At 37.4% G+C, this 24,076-nt stretch overlaps 1 protein-coding gene and 1 long non-coding RNA gene across 3 annotated transcripts; one reads left to right on the top strand and one right to left on the bottom strand.

Annotated features, from left to right (window-relative positions):
* The first annotated feature begins 6,229 nt into the window (after positions 1 to 6,229).
* On the top strand, positions 6,230 to 17,690 carry LOC101797701 (cysteine-rich venom protein). Of its 2 annotated transcripts, XM_027455359.2 has the most exons (9): positions 6,230 to 6,419; positions 9,583 to 9,644; positions 9,982 to 10,032; positions 11,439 to 11,558; positions 12,082 to 12,169; positions 14,049 to 14,194; positions 15,370 to 15,464; positions 15,999 to 16,087; positions 16,750 to 17,690. In XM_027455359.2, the coding sequence occupies exons 1-9, from the start codon at positions 6,245 to 6,247 to the stop codon at positions 16,875 to 16,877; spliced, it is 954 nt and encodes a 317-aa protein (XP_027311160.2). In that variant the 5' UTR covers positions 6,230 to 6,244; the 3' UTR covers positions 16,878 to 17,690. The 2 variants fall into 2 exon arrangements, with proteins under 2 accessions (XP_027311160.2, XP_038033628.1); XM_038177700.1 differs by lacking the exon at positions 9,982 to 10,032.
* Positions 17,691 to 21,092: 3,402 nt separating this feature from the next.
* Positions 21,093 to 23,685, bottom strand: LOC110351729 (uncharacterized). The gene is made up of 2 exons (XR_002399515.4): positions 23,345 to 23,685; positions 21,093 to 21,278 (listed from the first exon to the last, which is right to left on the bottom strand). It is a non-coding gene; the product is annotated as an uncharacterized lncRNA (long non-coding RNA).
* Between the last annotated feature and the right edge of the window lie 391 nt (positions 23,686 to 24,076).

The following is a 24,076-nucleotide window of genomic DNA, read 5'->3' as shown; positions in this document are numbered from 1 at the left end:
ACAGTGGTTGCATGAGAACATAGATACTTTCATAACAAGAGTACCCCTCCTTCTCCTTCTGCTCCCCCAGTTTTTATTGGTGAATTTAACATCTTAATATAAGAAATGAACATGGCAGTAAGAAATATCCTTTTGGTTGGTTTAGGTCAGCTGCCCTGGCAATGTCCCCTCCCCACCTCTTGCCCACCCCCAGCCTACTGTCTTTGGTGGGATTTGGAGAGAGTCTGGATGCTGTGCTAGCACTGCTCAGCAATAGACAAAACATGGGTGTGATATCAACACTCTTCTAACTAAAAGCTTAAAGTGCGGCACTATATGGGCCTCTGTGGGGAAAGTTAGCTTCATCCCAGACAGACCGTGTACACGCTGGAAGTGTTAAAGGTCAGATTGGATGGGACCTTGACCAACCTGATCTAGTAGATGTCCCTGCCCATGGCAGGGGATTACACTGAGGTGATCTTTAAAGGTCCCTTCCAACTCAAACCTTTCTTTCATTCTATGTCAGCCAAGGTTGGTCTCTAGGATGAAAGTGGAGGTACCTGTCTCTTTAAAGACTAAAAACTAAATTTTAAACTGATAAATTTAGCTGAGATTAATCCTAATCTATGGTAGCAGTGGTTATTTTCCTCCACTGGTTCCTTATCTATTTTTTTCTAGAAACACGAGTTGACAAAAAACCAGGAGCATCCAGAGCTCCTCCTCTCAGAGCTGTGGCTCCAGTGTTCTGCAGCCAAGATGCCATTCCCATCACATATCTAATACCTGTGAACTTCATGTCCTAAGATGATAAGTTCAGTGCACATAGATCCCAAAATCAGGTACATTCAAAAGGCAACTCTATGCTCTCCTTCCAAATTTGGGCCCAGGGTCTTAGCGAAGATAAAATACTGATATTGAAAATAGCAGTTCTCCATAGGTGAGCTACAATGATGTTGGGAACATGCTACAGATACATCTCTTTCCTCGGTTTCCTCACTCTGTGCAACCACTCTCAGTTCTTCCCTGCATGTATAAGGTTCATGTACCTTGTGCATACAATGCCCAAAAATGACAACCCAGCCTGCAGAAACTCTGAATTAAGAGCTACTGAAGATTTCATCTACTGTACCTCCTATTAGGTATTACATAGAGAGAAATGTGTAAGCACAGGTAATAGAGTGATCTCACAGTCCATAGGTGTGCCACAATATATTGTTTCAGGAAAATTACTAAGATATTTTGCAATACTCCTGCAAAGTATACAATTGGTGACCTAAGCAACATCTAGACCGAGCCAACAGAACAGTGCTTTCAGAAGGTAATTTAATTATGGTAGGTGTCTAATATAGGAAAGGAGAAAGGTCTCTGTGTTGACTATTGAGACTCCAGGAACCTATTTTGTGCTAGATATGCATTATCTGGACATCTAAAGACACAGAATCACAGCATCACAGAAAGATTAAGGTTGGAAAGGACCTCCAGGTACATCTGTTCCAACACACAAGCAGGGTAAAGCAGGGATACCCAAAGTAGTTTGTCCTGGACCACATCTAGATGGTTTTTGAAGATCTCCAAGGAAAGGGACTCCACAACCTCTCAGGGCAGCCTGTCAGAGATTTGCTTTATATAGCTTATTAGTGTTCATACTGTGATGGTTTCTGGGACTCTGTTCTGGGCAGAGAAACCATTTTAGAAATTTCTGTACAAATGAGAACAAATGAATTATTTTCCTCCTAGAGGAAGTATACTATCTATCAGATAAGAAAAAAAAAAAAAAAAAAAAAAAAAAGGATACAGATAAATATGGAGAATAAATGGAATTAATAAATACAAAATATTTTTAACCCATTTGTAAGGCAATATCTGTAGACTAAAGCTACTTCCCTGCCATGAAACATTTTGCAGGCATCAGAGAAAAGAAGAGATTACACAGAAGATCCAGAGATAACTCTGCAAATGTTTACTAGCTACCTTCCTTCAACAAAACTGAAGAGGTGAAAAGGTAAAAGTCAGCGCTGGAGGCTGAGGAAGTCAAAGTCAGGATCCAAAAACTGGTTGAAAGACAGGTGTCAGGTGACACAGAGGAACTCTACATATTTTTAAAAATGAAAACAAGTACCCTTTGGCTGATGAGATGGAGTTGGCAAGAAAATTTTAAGAATGATAAGAAATTTAGCAATGCCATACATACAGACCCATTATAAATGCCAAATACTTAATGCAATTTACAAGAGAAGTGAAGTTTAGATAATCATGTTTTCTGTGTGTGTGACCATTTTGCTTTTTCAGTGGATGTGATTTATTTAATCTCCTTTTAGACATCTTCACTATAGAAGTCTACAGCTGAGTTAGTTGCTCTGGGCTTTATTTAGAGAAAATGAAGTACAACAAACATAATTTATTTTGGATAAGCAATAGATAATGAAATGTTTTGCATCCTGGAAGTGTCCATTTTTCTCCATATGCCACCAAGGGAGCTGCACCTGACTAGCGTCAAGGACATCAGAGAATTTATTTTCCCCAAATTTAATGAAAATAAACAGCCAGGCATAAAAAATTAGATATTTTCAAGGGGGTGGGGAAAGAGGAAAATCAACTTTTATTAAACATTCAAGAATGCATATATCTTTCATAAATATTTTTTGTAACAGTAAGACTAATACTGGATTTTCTGATTAGGAATAACAAGGCATTTCAGTTGAGTATAATACTAACATAAATACCAAGAACAGAACAGTGGAAAGAAGTAATATTATAGAAGTGCTTCAGTACTTATCACATTACAAACTGAAGTACAAAAAAGTTCAATATTAATTAGCACCATAATAGAAGTCCAATAGTTAACATAAAAGTTAAAAAAAAAAAAAAAAAAAAGAAGATTGGGACAAAAGATTGAATACAAGGAGCTCATAGAAAGAGAAGGCACACAATATTTATGGGCATCCTGCAGTGTTTGAATAGTGATTGTTTCATGAGATAAGGCTATAAAGGTCACTGCATGAACAGAGTGACAGAGACTCAGTCCTTATCCTATTCATTTGTTTTCTCCATTCTTTCTGAGCAGAGAGTGTGAGAGTAAGGGCACGTGGACTGAAATATCTTCATTAATCTGAGTGATAAGTCAGAGTACACTGACAACAAGTTTGCATATGATGGAAATCTGAGAGGAGTGGCTCATGCACCAGCTGGTTGTGCTGCCATTTAGAGGGACCTCAACAGGCTGGAGAAATGGGTCAGATGGAACCTCATGAATTTAAGCAAGGAAAACAGCCTTGCAAAGAAAGACTGGGTGGTCCTGGTGGACATCAAGTTGAATATGAGCCAACAGTGTGCCCTTGTGGCAAAGGTGGCCAACAACATCCTGGGCTGTAGTAGGCAGAGCGTTGCCAGCAGGTCAAGGGAGGTGATATTTCCCCTCTGCTCTACTACCTATAGTGCTGTGCCCTGTTCAGGTCTGCCCAGTGTGGCCTGAGAAGATAATGCAGATAATGCTTGGGAAAGATCTTATCAGTATATACAAATGCCTGATGGGGACATGCAGAGAACATGGAGACAGATTCCATCCTGTGGTATTGAGGGAAAGGATGAGAGGCAGTCATCACAAACTGAAATACTGGAAATTCCATTTAAACCTGAGGGGGGAAGAAAAAAAAAAAAAACAAAAAAAAACTTTTTTACAGTGAGGGTAGTCAAACACTGGAACAGCTTACTCAAATAGGTTGTCAATAAAAACCCAAGAGGACATGGCACTGAGCAAACCACTGCAGGAGTAGGACTGAATTAGATGATCTCATTAGGTTCCATTCCAACCTCAGTTTTTTTGTGATCCTGAGATGAACATATCTAAGGCTTCCACCAAAAACCATATGCTCTGAGACAGAAAAATTTAGCTGAAGATGAATGAGATCCGAGGCCTGGAAATGGGAGGCACGGAAATGCAAACTAGAACTCTTATGAAAATAAATGTACAATATTATTGCTTCTATTAGGAGATTGAACTCTAGAGCAAGAGAGTTACTTTGTAAGCCTATAATTATGAAATGTATGTTTTTGACTTAACAGTTTAATTTATAGGAATATATGAAATAACATGACAGAATTTCTATTCAGATAAATGTTATAATAAGGTTATTTTGAATCATACATTCATGTTTATAGGCAGCTATAAACAGGAATTGATTCAGGAGTTCTCGGTGTATTAGGCAGAGAGATTAGAGACATGAGCATAACAGCTAGTCTTAGTCTTAGGATCCATAGTTCACTGATCACCTGAGTGAAATTTTTTTCACTAGCACTGATTATAATTTCCTTGCTGTGAGGATGGTCAAACAGTGGAACAGGCTTCCTAGAGAGGTGATTGATGCTTCTCATGTGCTAGAGCGGTGACTGATGCCCCATGCCCCATGCCTCTTAGTGTTCAAAAGTCATTTAGAAAATGCCCTCAAAAAAAAAAGCTTTAACTTTTGATTAGCCCTGAAGTGGCCAGTCAGTTGGACTTGATGATCTTTGTAGGTCCCTTATAACTATTTTGTTCTGTTCTATTCTATTCTATTCTGTTCTGTTCTGTTCTGTTCTGTTCTGTTCTATTATCCTATCCTATCCTATCCTATCCTATCCTATCCTATCCTATCCTATCCTATCCTATCCTATCCTATCCTAGATTTGAATCAATTTGAGTCGATGTGATTCAATTCAAAAACAATTAGAAGTTTCCATGGTTATTAATTAAACTGTCATATGAGTTAACAGGTAAAACACAACAAGCCTCATTTGATGCCTTTGCAAAGTAAGCAAAATAAAATCACACAATCATAGAATATTTTTGGTTATACAGGACTCCTGAATTTCATCTGCTCTAAACTCATCACAAGCTTGAAGGATAGATTACATTGATCATCACCTCATTCAAGTTCGTAGTAAAATTCAGTGTAAAGAGTATATACATTTTTATTACCTGGTCAGAGTCACAAATTGTGATCTTTACCTCACGTCCATGTCACAAAATAGTCTGGATCTGTCTTTCCCTTTGCCAACATAATGGCCCTTTGCTATACTTACTGCCATTTGCCAATGTCTTACTTGTACTTAGGAGCCCAAAACTGGACACAGTAGTCCAGATACAGCCTCAGAAGTGCTGAAAAGTTGGGTATAATCACTGCTCTCAGTACTCTTACTACATGGTGGCTAATGCAGTGCAGTACATGGTTAGCCCTCACTGTTGCAAGTGCACAACGTTGACTCATAAGCAACTTGTCACCCAAGAGCAGTAGCTTTTTGTTAGAGCTGCTCCCTAGCAAATTGGTCTCTCCCAATTGTTTACTTTCAGATAATTTCTGTCACATCACTTCTCCAGTTTGTCAAGATCTGAATGACAGCTTTATTACCTATCATATTGACTGCTCCCTCCAATTTGGTGTCAACCACAAACTTGCTGACAGCATGTTCTTTCCCATGTAATTGCCAGGCAGCTAATCACAACACTACCATTTTGTCTGGTATTGCAAATATACTGTCTTTCCAGGTAATGCAAGGCAAAAGATCAATTTGAAAACTTACTTCACAAGGGACTAGGCTATTTATGTGACTTTATGGAAACCATGAATTTAAATAGAAACCTAATAATATTTATATATAAATGCAGACAATGGCAGCTGATGTGGTCAGTACTCTCTCCAGACTGAATGTGAATAGAAACAGTCAAATACACAAATACCCTTCTGATCCAGCGGTATTTCCACCCATTCTCATCTTACCTAATGTACCAGGAAATGTCACTACTATGTATTATTTAATATTAGTGTACACAATAATCTTTTATTCTTTATTCAATACTAGGTAAAACTATAATTTGAAGAAATATCCTTTTCTCTTTCTTTGAATTTTACATTATTGGATTGATATAAAGAAGCTATAGCACAAACGGGAAATTGGCCCAAGATATTTTTACTTCCATGGAAAAATGAATGGGCAAGATTCTAACTTGGTTACAACAATGTCAATCTAGAGACAAGTCAGTAGCTAACTGAGTTTAATTTCATTGCTGGTAATTAAGATCAAGTGTTTCTACAACTGGATGTGTCAAGGCAGAGAGCCTTTGTACCTGGCATTCGCATTGACTTCAAATTTCCTATCTAAGTAGCAATACATACAAAACTCATTTCAGAGTATTTCATCTGTTCCAACACAAGAAGTTGAAGGAAATAAATAAACAATTAAAGAAACAAATAAATAAATGAAACCTCCTTCTTAGAAGTGCACATGATAAATGCACTGTTCCTTCTGGTCACCATTTGGATTTTATAATACCTGTGACACTGAGTCACCTGGTCCTATCAGGAAACAGAAGGACTATAAATCATGCTCCAGTGAAGAACTCCAGTCACTTCCAGAACCACCTGCAGAAGGACAGAAGAAGCTTCCAGGCTTCCTGGAAACCAAAGGTAGGATTTATAATGAATTATTTGCTTAAATTATTACAATTCTAATAATGTATTAATATGCAACCTACTATCAAAAAGCTTCTGGTCTCTTCAACCATTTAGGGCAGTTATAGAAATAGGATTTTATTCAATGAAAAGTGGTCATTCGATAGGCAATACTGTAACACAAGTTGGGAAAAAAAAAAAAAAAAAAGTAAAAGAGTGAAAAAAATGAGAAAAAAATAAAAAAGGTGAACAGATGAACAACCAAAAAGAAGTGTAGCTACCATCACTTATTTTCAGAGTGGGGAAATAACCTCCTTGTACATTATCTGTACTTCTGTGCACAGTGGCTGCTAATCATATAATCATTGAATATTCTGGGTTGGAAGGGACCTGTGATGATCGAGTCCATCCCCTGACACCACACAGGGCAACCTAGAGTTAAATCATATATCTAAGAACATAGTTCAAACACTTCTTGAACACATGCAGGCTTGGTGCCATGACCACTTCCCTGGGGAGCTTGTTCCAGTGCTTGAACACCTTCTCTGTGATGAACTTTTTACTAATGTCCGATCTGAACTTCTCTGTTCAGATAGACAAAGTCTTTCTTTAGGGCTTTAAGGCTTTCCCTTGTGTCCTGTCACTGGTGTCTAGTCAGACTTTATGCAGTAATGCTGTACAAGTGAAATGACAGCTTGTGTTAGTCCATTTCAGGCCTTTTTCAAGGATAATAAAAATTAATGGGGATGTTATTTTGTAATATAAATTCATTTATATGAATAATTTAGGATATAACAGTTTTATTATTTCATGAAGTGAACACTTAGAGAAGGGATGGAAAAAACATATCCACACAAGTTTCTTTCAGTGTCAGGTCTCTGTACACAGATGGAGTTGCAGAAAAGTCAGTAAGACTTGGCACATGTCCTGATTTATGTCTGATTGAGGGGGAGCAGGGGAGAGGGATAGAGAGACTGATTTTAGGACCAGTGCCTAGAAATTAATGCAGAGCAATTAAATTTACATCTCTCAAGCTATAAGCATTTGGTTGAAACCAGTGGGATTGCCAAAAGTATGTTGGTATCTTGGAGCAATCAATCCGCTGCTTCTTAAAAATATTCTAATAGCATTTTGAAAATTGTATCATGCATTAAATTACCAATTATATTTAACTGTGATTTAATTCATTGGAAATATTACAGTGAATTAATATTTTGGCAATCTTTTTAAGTTAGCTTCTTCAGTTTGTTCACAAAATAGAAAGGTTCGCAATTTAAATGAATGGTTATTTTTCCATTGAAACAAAATGTTTAATATTGCATGTTTTACATGCAAAAAGGTTTGTTCTGTATTTGCATACCAGCATGGTTTTCACTAAAAAAAAAAAATAAAATAAAAAGAAAATGTATTTTTGCTTTTAATTTGAGTAGAGATGAAAATAATTCCCATATCTATTTACTTTTAGTTAGAAATCAAGTGAAAAGGATCACTTTGCATGTTATTGGTACTATAATGTTCTGTTGTTAAACTTATAGGTTAGATGCACTGCAAAGTTTTGTAAAGGTTCTGAGAAATAACTTGTTTAACAACAAAAAAAAAAAAAAATAAAAAAAATAAAACAACAACCTTCAGTGATCCTAAAGAGCTTTGAGGAGTCATGGGTTATGTCAAAATTAAACAATGCATAAACAAATACCAAGAATAAGAAATCAGTAACTTATACTGCTAATTATCAGAATAGTTCTCATAGAGTTCCCAGATCAGCTGGATCTTTCCTAAATTATAAGCACTTGGACAAAGCCACACTGCTTTGGAGACTGTGAATTTGAATGTACAGAAGTGGTTATTCCACCTGCATTTTGTCCTCTGAGCTACAGAGCAGCTCCCTTGTTTCCCAGTGCAGACATAGCCACCGAGCCCACTCTGAGAGGCTTTGCTCTTCAGCAGAGCTGGTGCAGGTCCCCTGCCTGGAGGCTAGGGACAGCATGTTTCCTTCTGTGCAAGGTAAGCAAACTGGTGAGGAAAATGGGTCTTGCTGTACCATTTGGAAAAGGGCAGTGTTTTCTCACATCATGTTCTCCATGAGCAGGAGCACCTTGTGTTTTATGTAAAGCAGTTGCCTCAAGGTAAAGGGGCTTTGCTGAGTATGGAAAGATCAGCAAACCCAGCTGGCCTTTCTCCAGGGATAAATTAAAACTAAACCCAGCAGCCTCTCAAGACCAAATAAGAAGTTAACCTAATAAAACATCTCTGTGGCAACATGCCTATAAACTCTCTTGGAGTCCTAAGATGGGAAAACTGCCAAAATAAGTAAATTCCACTCTAGTCACCTGCTTGACTGCCCAAGGTAGCTAAGTAGAAACAGGCTGAACATAACTCTTATGACTGATTGCAATCAGACAACAAAATTTTAAAGTAACTTTATTACCCTCTGGATCACTGTCATGGGACAGAATGAAGCCTTTACTCTCCCTCCTAAGCAAGTAGTTTTGGTCAATCCAAAGCCTGGTGGTTGTTTTTTCACTTGGAGAAAGCTCCCATTTCTTTTGTGATTACACACTACATGCACTCTGATTGAACGTTTTCTTAAATAATTAATAAAGCAAGCAAAAATCTTTCTGAAACAACTCTTCCCCAGGATGGTAATGCTGTTCCATTTCTGGTCCAGCCAGTTCTGTCCCAGCTCATGTGAGTTTTTGAAGTGCTTTGAAGTCATTTAGGAAGGGTTTTGACTGCAGACCTGGAAACCTGAATGTAGAGGTCTGCACATGGGCTGTGTCTAATGACCCTTTCCACCAATGCAGTCCAATCAAAGCAGACAATGGGGAGAAGGGAGTTTCAGACTAACACAGCCACAAACAAGCCAAAAGCAGCATCCACAGCAGCGTGCTTTGCAGAAGTTTTTCTACAGAAAGGGAAGCATGAATGTCCTCTTGTACTGTGAATTTATTTGGAGGTATTCAACTAGGATTAGTCCAGAAAGTATGAGACACAAAGCAGCTGATTCACAGAAATTCTGAAAATGAGAGGAGAAGAGAAGGAAGAAAGAAAGAATCCATTACCTTTCTAGTTGCGGAAAAGCTTGTAGACACACAGGAGAAAGATATGTTATATGTTCAGAGAAATAAAAGCTCCGTAAAGAGAAGAAAAAAATAAAAATCCCGTTTTCTCTTTTCAGAGATGATTCTGCCAATAGTGTTCCTGTGTCTTGCAGCTGTGCTGTCTCCATCCACTGGACAGGTAGGATATGTTCTTTGTACTGGGAAAATCTGGATGGGGCCTGAAGGACTACAGGTCTGACTGAATTATTTTTTTCCTCTACACACCAATCATATGCAGAAAAAGTCTGATGAGATATATAGGATCAGGAAAGCATTTATCCTCAAAGTCAAATTTTCAAAGCAGCAGAGTGCATCCATGCTTGCATAGCCTTGCCGTCACCTAGGAGCTGGATCATCAAGAATTGCATGTCCTGGAATCTCCCACACACTTTCCAAAGATCAAGCCCTCTTCCAGTTAATTCCCCTCAATTTTAAAGACAACAACTGCCTAACAATCTCCGTTTCTCATCCCACAGGACCTGAGCTATGTGCCTCTCCCTTTGCTCACAGTCCCATCCTCTCAACAGGTATCACTGATATCCCTCAAGTGGCTAAATGGACTAACATACTCAACACCCACTTAGCAGTTCCTCCCCACCCACGCTTAATCTGAAGTTGGAAGTTTGATATTTCTGCTTCAGAGATATAGATGTGACTGAAGGCTTGACTATGTTTTTCCCATCTGTAACAGCTCAACTAAAACTACTACTTCTTTCTACAAATCTTGCTTCTCTAAAAGCTATGTAAACACTAAAACTTTTTTTAACTACATGAAGTGGAGAGAGCAAATGATGTGCTTTGTTCGTGATTAGTCCCTCTGGAGTTAAACAAAAGAGTAAGTTATCACAGGATCAAAACCTTATGGCTGAATGAGATTTAATGAAATATAAATAAAAAACATAAATAGGAAATGTTTTTTAAATTTTGGTGTCTAGAAGAACTATTAGATGCTGGAAAGATAATATTGAATATGATTGGATTATCTTGATCAGTGAAAATAAATACATACAAATGAACTTTTGTTACAACTATTGGCAGTGCTATTATACTGCTAAAAATGTCATCAATAATAAACACATTATGGGTGTTCATCCATGGGCTCAGTTCACTAGTTACCTCATCAATTTAGTCACTGATGAGTATGAAGTGCTGTATGACAGAAACAGCAGAAGCAAGTAAGTAAACAAGTAAGACATGATGACACATAATACAGAACAGCCTAAAAAATATGATGGGAATTTTTAATTTCTGCTTTCCATGATGCCATCTAGAAGACTAATGGCAAAGATTGTAAAGAAGAGTCAGAGTTGTTCATATGGCTATTTTTAATTAGAAAACATATTAACATGTAGAAAACATAATAATATATGAGAAATACCATCAGTTATAGCAAGAGTGGAAGAAAATCTACAGCATGAAAAATATTAACACAGTATTTTTTATGCTCTAGGATTGCCCGATAAAATACCACAAGAGGTCTGTGATGATCCTGTGGTTAAACAGAAAATAAATAAATAAATAAACAATCAAACGCAAAAGCCATCAAAGGGCTGGTTTAAAATGCTGAAGAAGAGGAACACATCGTATATAGAGTCATCAGTTCCTATGATTTTTAGATCCTGTTTCCCCAAAACATTATGAAGTACAAATGGTACAAGAGATCTTCCAGGATATTCTAGTCAACCAAGAGGGCTGGCAGATAGGATGAAGGAACCAGTGGTATTTTTATTACTGCTAACCACACAAAGTGCTACTTTGCATGGGAGCACCCCTAGAAAACAGGAGACAAAGTACTTCCTCTGTCACAAGGATCAACTCCTTCATTGATATTAGTCTTTTGGTATTTTAATATTTCCTAGACAGTATGCAGTATTAGTCACATTCACATAAGTATATATATACATATATATATGCAACTTTGCTTTCAATTTAGGTACCTGACGCTTTCCCTGCTTTGTTAACTACGAACGCTGATCAGCAAAAGCTAATTGTTGACAAACATAATGCGCTCAGGAGAGGAGTAAACCCAACTGCCAGCAACATGTTGAGGATGGTAAGTTGTGTGCTGTAAATCTATCGGCACTGAGGAATGGACTGCGTGAGAGCTACAGAACTGTATAAAAGGTCAATTTATTTTATTTAGCAACAAATGCACCCTCCAAACCTTTCCTAGGGACCTAGCACAGCAACCACCAGGAGAAATATAAAATTGCACAGATGGGAAAAAAAAAAAAAAAAAAAGGATTGGAAGATTTTGAGATTTTGTGGTGTATAAACAGTAATGTGTCTTTCTTTTGGAGGAGAAAGAAAAGGGAGGAAAAGGAGGAGCCACAACATTGTTCATTCATTTCTGATATATTCTTTGTCATTCTTCACAGTTTCTAGTCAATTCCTGGGTGCACAGTAAATCCATTTCTACTCCCAGCACCAACACCCCTGCTAAAAATAGGGGTTTGTATACAATTTTCTGATTCAAAGTGTAGTTTCCAAGTTTTGTTCCTTCAGGAGGGGTTCATCAGTGCTTAATGCCTGAATGACTCAGATTTTCTTCTTACATTCTTTCTTCTTTTATGAAGGAATGGAACCTTGCAGCTGCAACTAATGCTCAAAACTGGGCAAATCAATGTTCTCTCAATCACAGTCCTTCAAGCCAAAGGAGAACCAGTAAGTAAAGAATGACTGCTCACTGAATGATGTCATATACAATATTAAAGTAAGCAATTTGGGAGCATGGGATTTCTAAATTAGCTGATATCAAAATGAAGCTGAAATAATTCATTTACTTATTCTCATCTTTGTAGATTCATATCTTCTGAGATGAGACTACATACTGAGCTAAATATATGTTATAATTTTATAATAGCTTTTAATATAATATGTATTATAATGTAATTATTTCATGTACTTTTTTTGGTATAACTTTATTTTTATGAATTGTGATTTCATAACATGATGATGTGATTCACATTTCTAACTGAAAATGTCCACTAAGTACGTGACATAAACCAGAATTGGTCAGTGCATATTCCTGTACATTAAATGTAGTTAAATGGAAAAAAAAATTTCTTCTAAGACATGGTTCATTCATCCTAATCTTTAGGATTGTATGGACTGAAACTTAAAGCTGTACATTTGTTTTCTAGATGTTTTTGCTCTAAATTTTGTTCAGAAAAAGCTTTTACCCAAAAAAGCTCTTACCCAAAAATACTTGTACCAAAAAAGTGTAAGTCCAATGGAAATTGTATGATATATTGTCACCAATTCATTTAGTTATCAAATTTGTGTTAAATTACCAGTCTCTGAGGAAAAAAAAAAAAAAAAAAAAAAAAAAAGTGTGCAAAATTTCTGGTCTTGCACTTCCCACTAATTGCCTTCCTCAAGCACTACTTTCCTTATCAAACTTTTAAGTTGATGGAAAGCACTGAACAATTTTTGAGATTTTTATTTTTGTTTTAATTTATCTTTTAAATTATTTGACTAAGCATTTGAGATATCATTTACATTCAATATGTTTTTATTGGTGCATAGGACAAAAATAGATTTCTAGATGTAAATCTGTCCAGTAAATAAGAAGAATTCAGTCACTTTTTCATCTCAGTTGCATCAGTTTTACATGAGCATATCCAATTTTCTTCTGTGGCTGAAATAAACAAATAAATAAATAAATAGTGAGAAAATATACACTTTCAGTATCTCCATTAGAAAGAAAAAAATCTTGATCCAATTTTCTGCCTAAACCAGCTTGCAAGGGCTGGATTTAACTGTCTGGGATGGACGGGGAAGAGAGTGAAGGTCCAAAACCTAAGGTGGTAAGGTGCATAGATACTAAGACAAGATTCAAAACTTTTAAGTCCCCTGGCACCTTGCTTCAACCTACAACTATCTGGGAGGCTCATGTAAACACTTCAGTCATTGGATATTGAGGTTACAGCTACACCACATTAACAATAGCTGTGATCACTGCCCAGTGTGGTATTTACTGCTGGCTTCTGTATAAAATGTGGACTGACCTTCAGTTCTCATGCTTTTTGTCTAGAAAAAAAAAATGAATCCAATGGTTCTTGCTAAAGTGAACCCCACATGAGAAGTTATGCATGTATAGGAAGGTTGGTCAGGGCACTAGACCTGAATAAAAACAATAGGCAAATACACATGACACAGTAGACACCTTAGTGTGTACCACAAGTAAAGTTTGAATTATTGTGATTTTCCCAAGATTACAGGACTGTGAACTGAATGATGATTAGAGTTGCCACCTTCCAAATATCAAAAATACAGTCATGAATCTGTTATAGTGCACATTTGCATGTGTATCTACTGACACCTACAAGGTCTGTCAGCAATGAAAGTACCAGCCAAACAGGTTGGCCATGCTGTAAATCAGCCAGATGACTTCAGAATTGACAAAAGGTGGTGTCATGGAACCAGAAAAAAATCCCTGCCATCCCTTCTGGAATGAAAGCTGCCAGGGATCTCACAGCAACTTTTACTTGTTCTCACATGTGCATGTTTTCTTCATTTCTCAGTACCTTTTTCTTTTCAGATGTAGATTGTGGTGAAAATCTCTACATGTCAACTGCCCCTTCCTCATGGTCAGATGCTATTCAGGCCTGGTACGATGAGGTGAAAGATTTCAAATATGGAGTAGGAGCAACAACAGAAGGTGCTGTGATTGGCCATTACACTCAGGTAGATGCAACCTCTTTATGCAACCTCATTCTATGCTGAACAAATAAAAATCCACGTCAGCCAAGCAATATTTACCCTCCCATCATATTCAAATACAACAAGTACAATAGAGATACAAAAGTTACACCAACAAAAGACAGAATTTAAAAGGCTGTGTCATTTCAATTTTTTCATAAAGTATACTAGAAGTCGATGCTTTAGTTTAAATTGCTAGATTACACCAAATCCGGTTAAGTATTAAGTGAGTTCATGTGCAGCAAATGGAGAATCTGGAATAGATTTACAGAAGGAGTTAAAATAGCTATAGTCATCAAAACCACCCCACTCCCCATAAACCATGGCTGGGTGTCATGAGACGTGTCATGGTGCCCCCCACCCAGTCTACTCTGATGGCAGATATTGAGTAGTTTGTTCACTGGGAGAAGGCTCAGTAATTTTGATCTTTTAAAATTTGTAAATATTTGTTGTGCATTCTGCTCTACTGTTCTTCCTATATGGATTGTTATTCTGCCAACATCACCTTTGGTTTTGTTTCCCTTCAGCAAAGTCTCCAACCATGCACACACTTAGTCACATATATGACATGGAACACAACTATTTTTGCACACAGAGTAAAGATACAAGTATTTCAAAGCTTCAGGAAGATAAAATGGGAAAAAACATTTGTTTGTTTAACATTTGAAAATTTCTCAGACACTGGAAGGATAGGGTTATTGAATTATCAGGAAGGATATGTATATACTTATGCTATGATCTATGGAGTTCCATTACTTCAGAGAGTTCCCAGTTGGAAAGTGGCTTATGATAACTTCCTCTGTTCAACTACATATACAAAATTTTACACCATCTTTTGTGTTTACAGCATCTTTTTCAACAGCTGTAATTAAATGAAAATACACTACGTCAAGACAGTTTAGCTTAAAACTTTATATATGTATGTATGTATATATATGATAAAATTTTGTAATTATACCCAAAAATGTTATTTGATTGAGGGGTGAAAGCAGGTAAAAAGAAATGCTTTACCAACAAGTTGGGACTAATATTTACTATAAAGGTTAGATATAAAGAACTTAACTTGGTTGCAAACGTTTCTTTAATGCATAACTTACTTCAATTATTTTCAATTCTATTTGTTTTTCATTCTCCAATTATCTTTATTCTTATATCTGCAGGTGGTTTGGTACAAGTCTTACCAAATTGGATGTGCGGTTGCTTACTGTCCTAAAAGTACCTATAAGTACTTTTATGTGTGCCAGTACTGCCCTGCGTATGTATTGATTCTGCTACTGGAATTTCTTATTACATTATCAAAATGAGACAGGACATAGGAAATTTGTAACACAATGCATCACTCACAGCGCAGGAACAGGTCTTAGGAACATATTAAGAATATGGACAGAAACATACCTTTCAAAAGAATCCTCAAGCAAGTAAAAGCATAAAACATAATGCTGACACTGATTTTCAGATTAAATTTAATTTGCCCCAAACCCTAATTCTCATCATAGTAGATCACAGATAAATATTTTCCATATTCTCCTTGAAACCTTGGTTCAGAAAGGCATAATGGTACCATAATACTATTTGGGGGGCAGGGGGAAGGATTTTAAGGCAGAATGAGGTTTTATAAACTTTGTCTAAAATTAATTTCCATATTCACATTCTACTATATATCAATAGCTTGACCTATAAATAAAGATTTAGCATATATTTATATATGTATGCATCCATATAATTAAGTTAAACTCTTAGATATGTTATAATCAGTTTATAGTTTATGTTAGTAATGGTTATGTTTCAGGGGGAATAGTGTAGATTTAATGAAGACACCCTACAAAGAAGGAAAACCCTGTGGTGACTGCCCTAATGCTTGTGACAACGGATTATGCAGTAAGTTTTAAGCATTTTAATTGTGACACAGGTAAAGTTGACACTCTAAAAAATACCGATTAGTTTATGCAAATGGGAAGTTTTAAAATGGTTTGTTCAAATATTAGGCCAAATGTAAAGCTATTAATCTCATGCTGTATAGGTTGCCATATTATTACTATTTATCATCTGTTTTATGGAAGAACAATTGCAGTCCCAGGCTTCCTCACATTAGGTGCTTTACCTATGTGGGACAACTTGTGGAGTGAAACCAAAAAAGGAGTCTGTGAGAAGGGTGGGCAAATGTTAAATGGTAGCTGGTTTTATGTACATTGGGATGCAGATACCCTCCGCTTTTTGGACCCACAGGGATAGATCAAGATATTCATATGACCTTAATTAAAGATGACAAGGTCTAGATCTCCATACAGAAGCTCTCACAAGTATTTCTTAGTGTAAGAAGATCTATTGACTGCAATGAGGTCAAAATAGCTTGTAAGTTCAAACCTTGAAAAAAGCTAGGAATACTGTAGGTGTGGTCAAAATCTTGGCTGCTGCTGTGGAGTAAACAGCAAGGAGGAAAAATGAGAGATTAAAGAAATATCAATGAAAAATTATTCTGAAAGGTAACACTGTAGATTTTTATGTCCAATTTGTGATTTTGTGTTTTTATTCATTTTCAGCCAACCCTTGCAAGTTTCAGGATCTTTATTCCAATTGTCCTCAGTTGGAAAAAGATTATGGATGTGCCAATGACTTTGTTAAGCAGAACTGCCCAGCTTCTTGCCAATGCAAAACTGAAATAAAATAAAAAGCTCATCACTTCCCACACATCCATTTCCTTCATAACTTCTTTCACTAAAACAAAGTATATCCTACATTCCCCATGCACGCAAAAAGACTGACTTCAGTACAGTGATACATATGAGGAAGAGCTACAGGCCAATGTTATATTCTATTCACATAATGCTCTGGAAGTGTAGTGGAGGTGTTAATTGAAATTTGGCATTTGGATATCAGACATATATAATGATCAGCTTCTCACATCTTTGTTTTCCAAAAATGTTACTAAAGGAGCACTGTGTTCCATAAAGTTCCATGTTTTTTTATGTTCTTAGCATACTAACGGAACTAATCTTAACTTTATCAACATTTTCAATTTATGTATTGTAAACTAGACCAGAAGATAAATGACATTACCTGAAATATGTAATTCTCAAAATAAGGTAAAATAAAACAAATTAGGAGAGCAGAGCAACTTCCACTAATGCTATTCTGGTTTGTAATGTTGTAATGTGTCTTTTGCTGACTTAATTTGTACTTTAAAATAGTTACATCTATTACTTCAAAAAAAAAAAATAAAAAATATATAGTTCATTATTATTAATGATCCTTTTTATAATGTAAGATTACACTTAGCATAAATACAGATAACCAAACCTGCTCTATAATCAGAAAGAGCAGCCCAATAAAATGGTTTAATTCACAAAAAGAAATTGCTGAAGGGGATGGTTCTTGTGTTTGGAAATTTTCCTTTTAATGACAAGTAAGTGTGTTCTCCAAAGTTATTTTTTGAATGACTGCTTTTGCTGTATCAATCATTAAATTGTTAATTTCTCACTCACCAATTCATTTTAGTTCTCATTCTTTTTTATTACCATGAAACACAGTTCACTTCCATCAACTTTTTGACTGTATGAAGTCTTCAAATGAACTCAGTTCTTTAGCAAAGAAAGCAGAAACCACTAATGTGAGAAACTGGAGGTTTCCTAGTCAAAAAGAGCAGTCAGACAAACAGCTTTTCTTCAGAATCTCTTTCAGAGAGAATGGATGCTTCTACAAATAACATGCAATACCTGCTTCTGTGACCTTTGGGAAGCAAGTGTTCTGCCGCAGAGTCAACAATAGGACTACATGTTATTTTAGCCTTACCTTACAACAGTTTCACCTTCCAATGCTCTTTTAATAAGGAAGCTCCTGTCATAATTAAGATTTCAAGTCCCAGAGATTTTGGCACGAGAATTTCAGCACACATTTCTGACTCACTGATTGCAGTGGCAATTTCAGTACGTATTTCTGAGTCATTAATTTCAGTGGCATTTCTGCTAGTACTGAAAGGTGAGCTCTAAGTTCAAAGCCTGGTTTCACAATTCAAAGAGCTTATTGTTTTGTTGTTTCTTCTGATATTTTTTTTCTCATTCATTTCCACCACTTTTTCACTTCATGTTGTACTGCCCTCTCATTTGGGTACCTCTCTACCAGCAAATTAAGCAATGCTGGGATATAGGTATGAGCACGCTTCGTTGGGTTAGAAACTGGCTGGATAGCCGGGCCCAAAGAGTCGTGGTAAATGGAGTCAAGTCCAGTTGGAGGCCAGTCACTAGTGGCGTTCCCCAGGGCTCGGTGCTGGGGCCGGTCCTCTTTAATATCTTCATCAATGATCTGGACGAGGGCATTGAGTGCACCCTCAGTAAGTTTGCAGATGACACCAAGTTAGGTGCGTGTGTCGATCTGCTTGAGGGTAGGAAAGCTCTGCAGGAGGATCTGGATAGGCTGCACTGATGGGCTGAGGTCAACTGCATGAAGTTCAACAAGGCCAAGTGCCGGGTCCTGCACCTGGGGCGCAATAACCCCAAGCAGAGCTACAGGCTGGGAGATGAGTGGTTGGAGAGCTGCCAGGCAGAGAAGGACCTGGGAGTGATGGTGGACAGTCGGCTGAATATGAGCCAGCAGTGTGCTCAGGTGGCCAAGAAGGCCAACGGCATCCTGGCTTGTATCAGAAACACTGTGACCAGCAGGGCTAGGGAGGTGATCGTCCCCCTGTACTCGGCTCTGGTGAGGCCGCACCTCGAGTACTGTGTTCAGTTTTGGGCCCCTCGCTACAAGAAGGACATCAAGGTGCTTGAGCGGGTCCAGAGAAGGGCGACGAAGCTGGTGAGGGGCCTGGAGAACAAGTCCTACGAGGAGCGGCTGAAGGAGCTGGGCTTGTTCAGCCTGGAGAAAAGGAGGCTCAGGGGCGACCTTATTGCTCTCTACAGATACATTAAAGGAGGCTGTAGCGAGGTGGGGGTTGGCCTGTTCTCCCACGTGCCTGGTGACAGGATGAGGGGGAATGGGCTTAAGTTGTGCCAGGGAAGTTTTAGGTTAGATGTTAGGAAGAACTTCTTTACTGAAAGGGTTGTTAGACACTGGAATAGGCTGCCCAGGGAGGTGGTGGAGTCACCATCCCTGGAAGTCTTTAAAAGACGTTTAGATGTAGAGCTTAGGGATATGGTTTAGTGGAGGACTGTGAGCGTTAGGTCAGAGGTTGGACTCGATGATCTTGAGGTCTCTTCCAACCTAGAAATTCTCTGATTCTGTGAGCACTGTACATGAGTGCGTGCACTCTCAAATTGTTAGCACAGATCCAAATAAAAATGATGTCAATGCAATGTATAATCCAGTGGTTGTCATGGAATAGGGTAGACCGGTTACACCCCACTCAAAGTCAGTTTACTTTTAGTAGTGGGACTAGAGACTTATTCCCTTCTGTCTTAAGCCAAAACACAAGAAATGATTTCTTGGTCACTCATAACAGGAAATAAAAGTAGTGTAGTGAGGTTAAAATCAACCTTCATTCATCTCACCTCTGAGAGCCCATGGAACAAATGGTCAATAAGCATAATTTAGATATCCAGGAAGATAATGGACCAAATTGTTTACCAGTCATTTTGTAGTTAGTAGAGCATAAAATACTAGCATAGCTTTGTCACAAGCTAATCTTGCCAACCAGTGCAACTTTCTTCTTTAACGAGGAATTAGGTCTAGAGGAGGTTGTCTTGACGTTGATAGAATGTTTGACAAACCCATAAAAGATCTTTACAAACTAGGGAGATGTGGTTCAAAATAACATAATAACACATACGTGCTGTTGAACACACACAACTATGATGTTCCTGCAGCGGGAACTGGGACCAAGGCCTCTAGCCACTGGGTGTCCTCACAGACTGACAATACCCAAATCAGGAGCTAATTACACAGTTCTCACAAGTAATGCCCACAACCTTTCCTAGCCTCAAGTCACAATCATGGCTTAAGAACACCCACAATATGGAAAACCTTCACCGAATTACTTCCTTGGGTACAAGAGAATCAGACCCACGTTCTCATTTACCATAAGCACATTTAAGGCAATCTTTAGGACAAAAATAAGCTCCAAGTTCCCAGATTCCATCCAAAACACATTAAGAGCCAATTCTGTTCTTTACCAGAATTTTTTTTTTATTTACCAGAATTTTAACCCATTACAGTTTGGTATAAAATAAATAAGTGGTACTTAAAAGAGGTAAAATCTGGAGAGGTAATACCAGTAGATAGATTAGTGATGGTATAAAAAAAACCCTAGGAGCAAGAAACCCATGACTTCCAGAGCTAGGATACAGAGACATTAATTTGTTTTTGTTTGGTGCTAGTAAAAGACTTAAAAGCCATTATAAAAGATACATCATAATGATTGCACGGCTGCGTGCATCGTCTCTGATCCTTGCAGCAACTACAGACTCCATGTCAGATCATGCCTTTCTCCTACCACACCCCATTCTTGGGGAGTTTCATCTTTCAAGGTGGCACCCTCAAAACCCTTCCTGTCTCTACAAGGGATCCAGAGCAGACAAGGAACTGCCATGGGAGGAGCAATGGAAAGGGGTTCACATTCTCTTCTTCACCTACTACGGATGGAGTTCTCTGCCGGCATCTGACTGCTCTAGGACAACAGTGCCTGAAGTATGCCCCATATCATAGACCTTTTTGGCTCATTGTGGACAAGTACACAGTTTAGAGAGCAAGACATATTCCAGCTACAACAATTCTCTCACTTGTGCAATGGTGTAATGGACAGGAATAACCAAACTTATCATAGGCACAGTTCAGCCAAGCAGTATCCTGCCTCTCACCATTACAAAAATAAAGTCCTTTAATGGCAGACAGGCTGAAAAATTCTGTGATTTTGCTCTCTCTCTATATTTTATATTCAACAGTCATAACATCCTTTTAGCATTGAAACAGAAACTTTAATGCCATTTTGAAAATGAATCATCCTTAGTTATGATAATGTTGGATATTCTCAGAATGCATGTAGTCTTCTGAAAACTGCAAGATGAATATATTTTACAACCCTTCGTGCTGTAGGCCTTGATTCACTTATTTGTAGAATTTGAAGAAATGTTCTTGAAGCCTGCAAAGCAAAAACGTGCAGTAAGCCTTCAAATGTGTGCCTAAGCCTTGATTGATTTGACACTTTAAAGTGTTACAACATTTCAAAGGTGAGGATGCAAAACTGTGTTGAAATCATGTTATGTGCAGCAGGTTTGAAAAATCCCTCCCGAAATTGAGGACTGCCTCTCACTTAGACTCTCTTAGGCTGCATAATGCAACAATTCTTCCCCACATTCAAGAAAAAGATATTGTGCATGCATTAAAATAAAAATTGTTCTCCATGAAAGGTAGTTGAAACAAGGTATACATTCATTGGAGTAAAATATGTCCAAGAAGGATCCCTATTTTTTAAATAATGCCTTCATCAAGGAGCTATATTTCCATAACCTGGCAGGTGGCAGGAAAATAGTGTTTAACAACACATGCAATGCATTTATGAGATAAGTAAATTTTAGGTAAATGACAATGCACTTCAAAGACTGGCTAGACCTATTATAACTTCCAAACTATATCAGGCATAATAACAAAAGAAAAGTGACCCCACATTCTTTTTCAAGACTATTTTCACATTAATAAGCTTTTATTTTTATTTCATTTTGCCTGCACCTCTTTATTTCTTTCCAACTAAAATCTAAGGAAAAAACTCTACACAGTACAACAGAGCTAGGAAATAGACAATCATGTGGGCTTGATATAAGGAACAATATATCTTTGAGAGCAGGCACAACAAAACAACAAATCTCATAAAATTCTAAAATGTTGAAAACAGACTTCTGATAATGTAATGCCTTCAGTGCATTCCTTTCCGTGCTTTCTTCAGAGAAGAATAGAAAAATAGAGGATATTTTTTTAATCTGCCTGACAGCTTTCAGCAAAGGATGGTCTTTCATGTATCACAAAGGCAAAAATTTACTTAATGTAAGAGACACATCATCATCGGATAATAAAGTTCACTAACCTTACTTTTTTAAAATATGCTAATGAAATTTAATATCCTGCACACTATTTTTAATATACCAAATTTTCCCCCTTTTTCAAAATAAATATATTAATGTTTGAGTAAGGCAAGAAACAGACTTTCCAGTCATTACCAACATCCTGCTAAGCAAGAATACATGAATGCATTGACCAAAATGCCATAACTTCCATAGTATTCAAATACAGTCTTGAAGAAAATCCTATGTACTGAATGGAAGGACAGCTTTTTGAAATGTTTTCACAAGTAGCTGAAATTGCACAGTAGATAGAGCCTTCTGGTACTCAATTAAATCTAACTTGATGATAACTATAAAGGGAGGCTAAAGTGAGCTAACAAAGATTGTGAGTATAGCACCATAATGAAGTTGTATTTACAATTCTCAAACTTCTGATTTTGATCACTACATTGGGGAAATGCATTGATTTTTAGTGCATTTTTGGCTGCAGTTTTGTAGGAACATGTAGATTTGGCTTAACCTTTTCTCACATACTCATGAAAACTCAGAAAAATTAATTGGAATCATCAGTTTACACAAGACAAAGAAATCTCCATTTTTTATTTTTCCCATCCATTTTTTTCTTCCAGTTCTGATTTGTCCCTCCATACTGTTTGTCTTGATTTTAATTCATCATACAAAAAAATGGTTTTATCAAACAGATTTACTCTGAGCTCATCATCCTCTACATACCATGTTATATCTAGTGCCAAACTGTCCAGTCACGTCATGCATCAGCCACATTTTAAATTCTGCTCTGCAAGAGTAAAGACGTCATCAAAAAATAGAATGCCCTTAAAAAAATCATGACTGTTGTACTTTGCAACTTAATCATCTGAGCAGAAACGTGCCTTTCCACCTATAAGGTGATAACCTTCATTAATTTCCTAACTAATAATTAGCCAAATACAGGCATTTAGATAAATTATATGCAATCAAACATGAATATTGTTGTAACTCTTTCTATGCCATTCTCAGGTGGATTTCCTGACTGCTCATGCACCTGTCTGTTCTGCTGCGCCAGTGTGCTGAACAAGCAAGAAAGAAAAACTTTAAAGAAAAGAGAAACAATCTAAAGATAGCTTTACACATTTTTAGATTAGCATCTTACCATTTTACAGTCACATAAGAAAACAATGGGTGTGTACTCCGGCTTTTATCAGAGATCTTCAGTGACCTCAGCTGGCCCCAGAAATGCTGCAGAACCTGGTGTTTTACTTCCTGAGATCCCATCTTAGCACCTGCAGCCTTCTGTCTAGCACCCAGGTTCCCAGCATGCTATTTTAGGAGAGAGGTAAGTGTCTCCAAATTAGATGCAAATTGCAAACAAAGACTGAGTGAGGAGTGGCCTAATTCAGTTTAAAAGGAAACAAGGTCTGACATGTTTTAATCTTCCCCCACCCTCTGTGTTTTGGCATGGGTAAGGGTTACAGATGCCCCTTGGCATGGCAGAGAGCAATCAGAGGTGGATAAGGCTATTTCCCCCAGATATATATTTCCCTCTGAAGCCTTTTAGAATCCTTTTATCTGGCTCCCAGCCTCCTCACAAATGAGCACTTGCTATGTTAAGAATAAATGTCTTACCAACCTCTTTCAGACTCAAATGGCAGGGAGTGTCCCTCGATGTAAATATACTTATTACCCTGTCTATAATATACTTCAGCCCTATCTTCCTGGGTTTGTCTTTTAGAAGCAGTGTTGTACCAAACAATTTCTGTCATTTTTCCTTAAATTTTGTTATTTCTGCTATACCAGATGTTTGAGGAGGTCAAGAATTGGGGAGCTGGTCTATGATAAAAAATACCCTATAAATATATGTATGTTTTTAATCTGGGTCAGCTCC

Source organism: Anas platyrhynchos, chromosome 3 (assembly GCF_047663525.1).
Source record: "Anas platyrhynchos isolate ZD024472 breed Pekin duck chromosome 3, IASCAAS_PekinDuck_T2T, whole genome shotgun sequence".
NCBI classification, from domain to species: domain Eukaryota; kingdom Metazoa; phylum Chordata; class Aves; order Anseriformes; family Anatidae; genus Anas; species Anas platyrhynchos.
The sequence above is the reverse complement of the archived record's forward strand: the minus strand, read 5'-3'. Positions and strand labels throughout refer to the sequence as shown.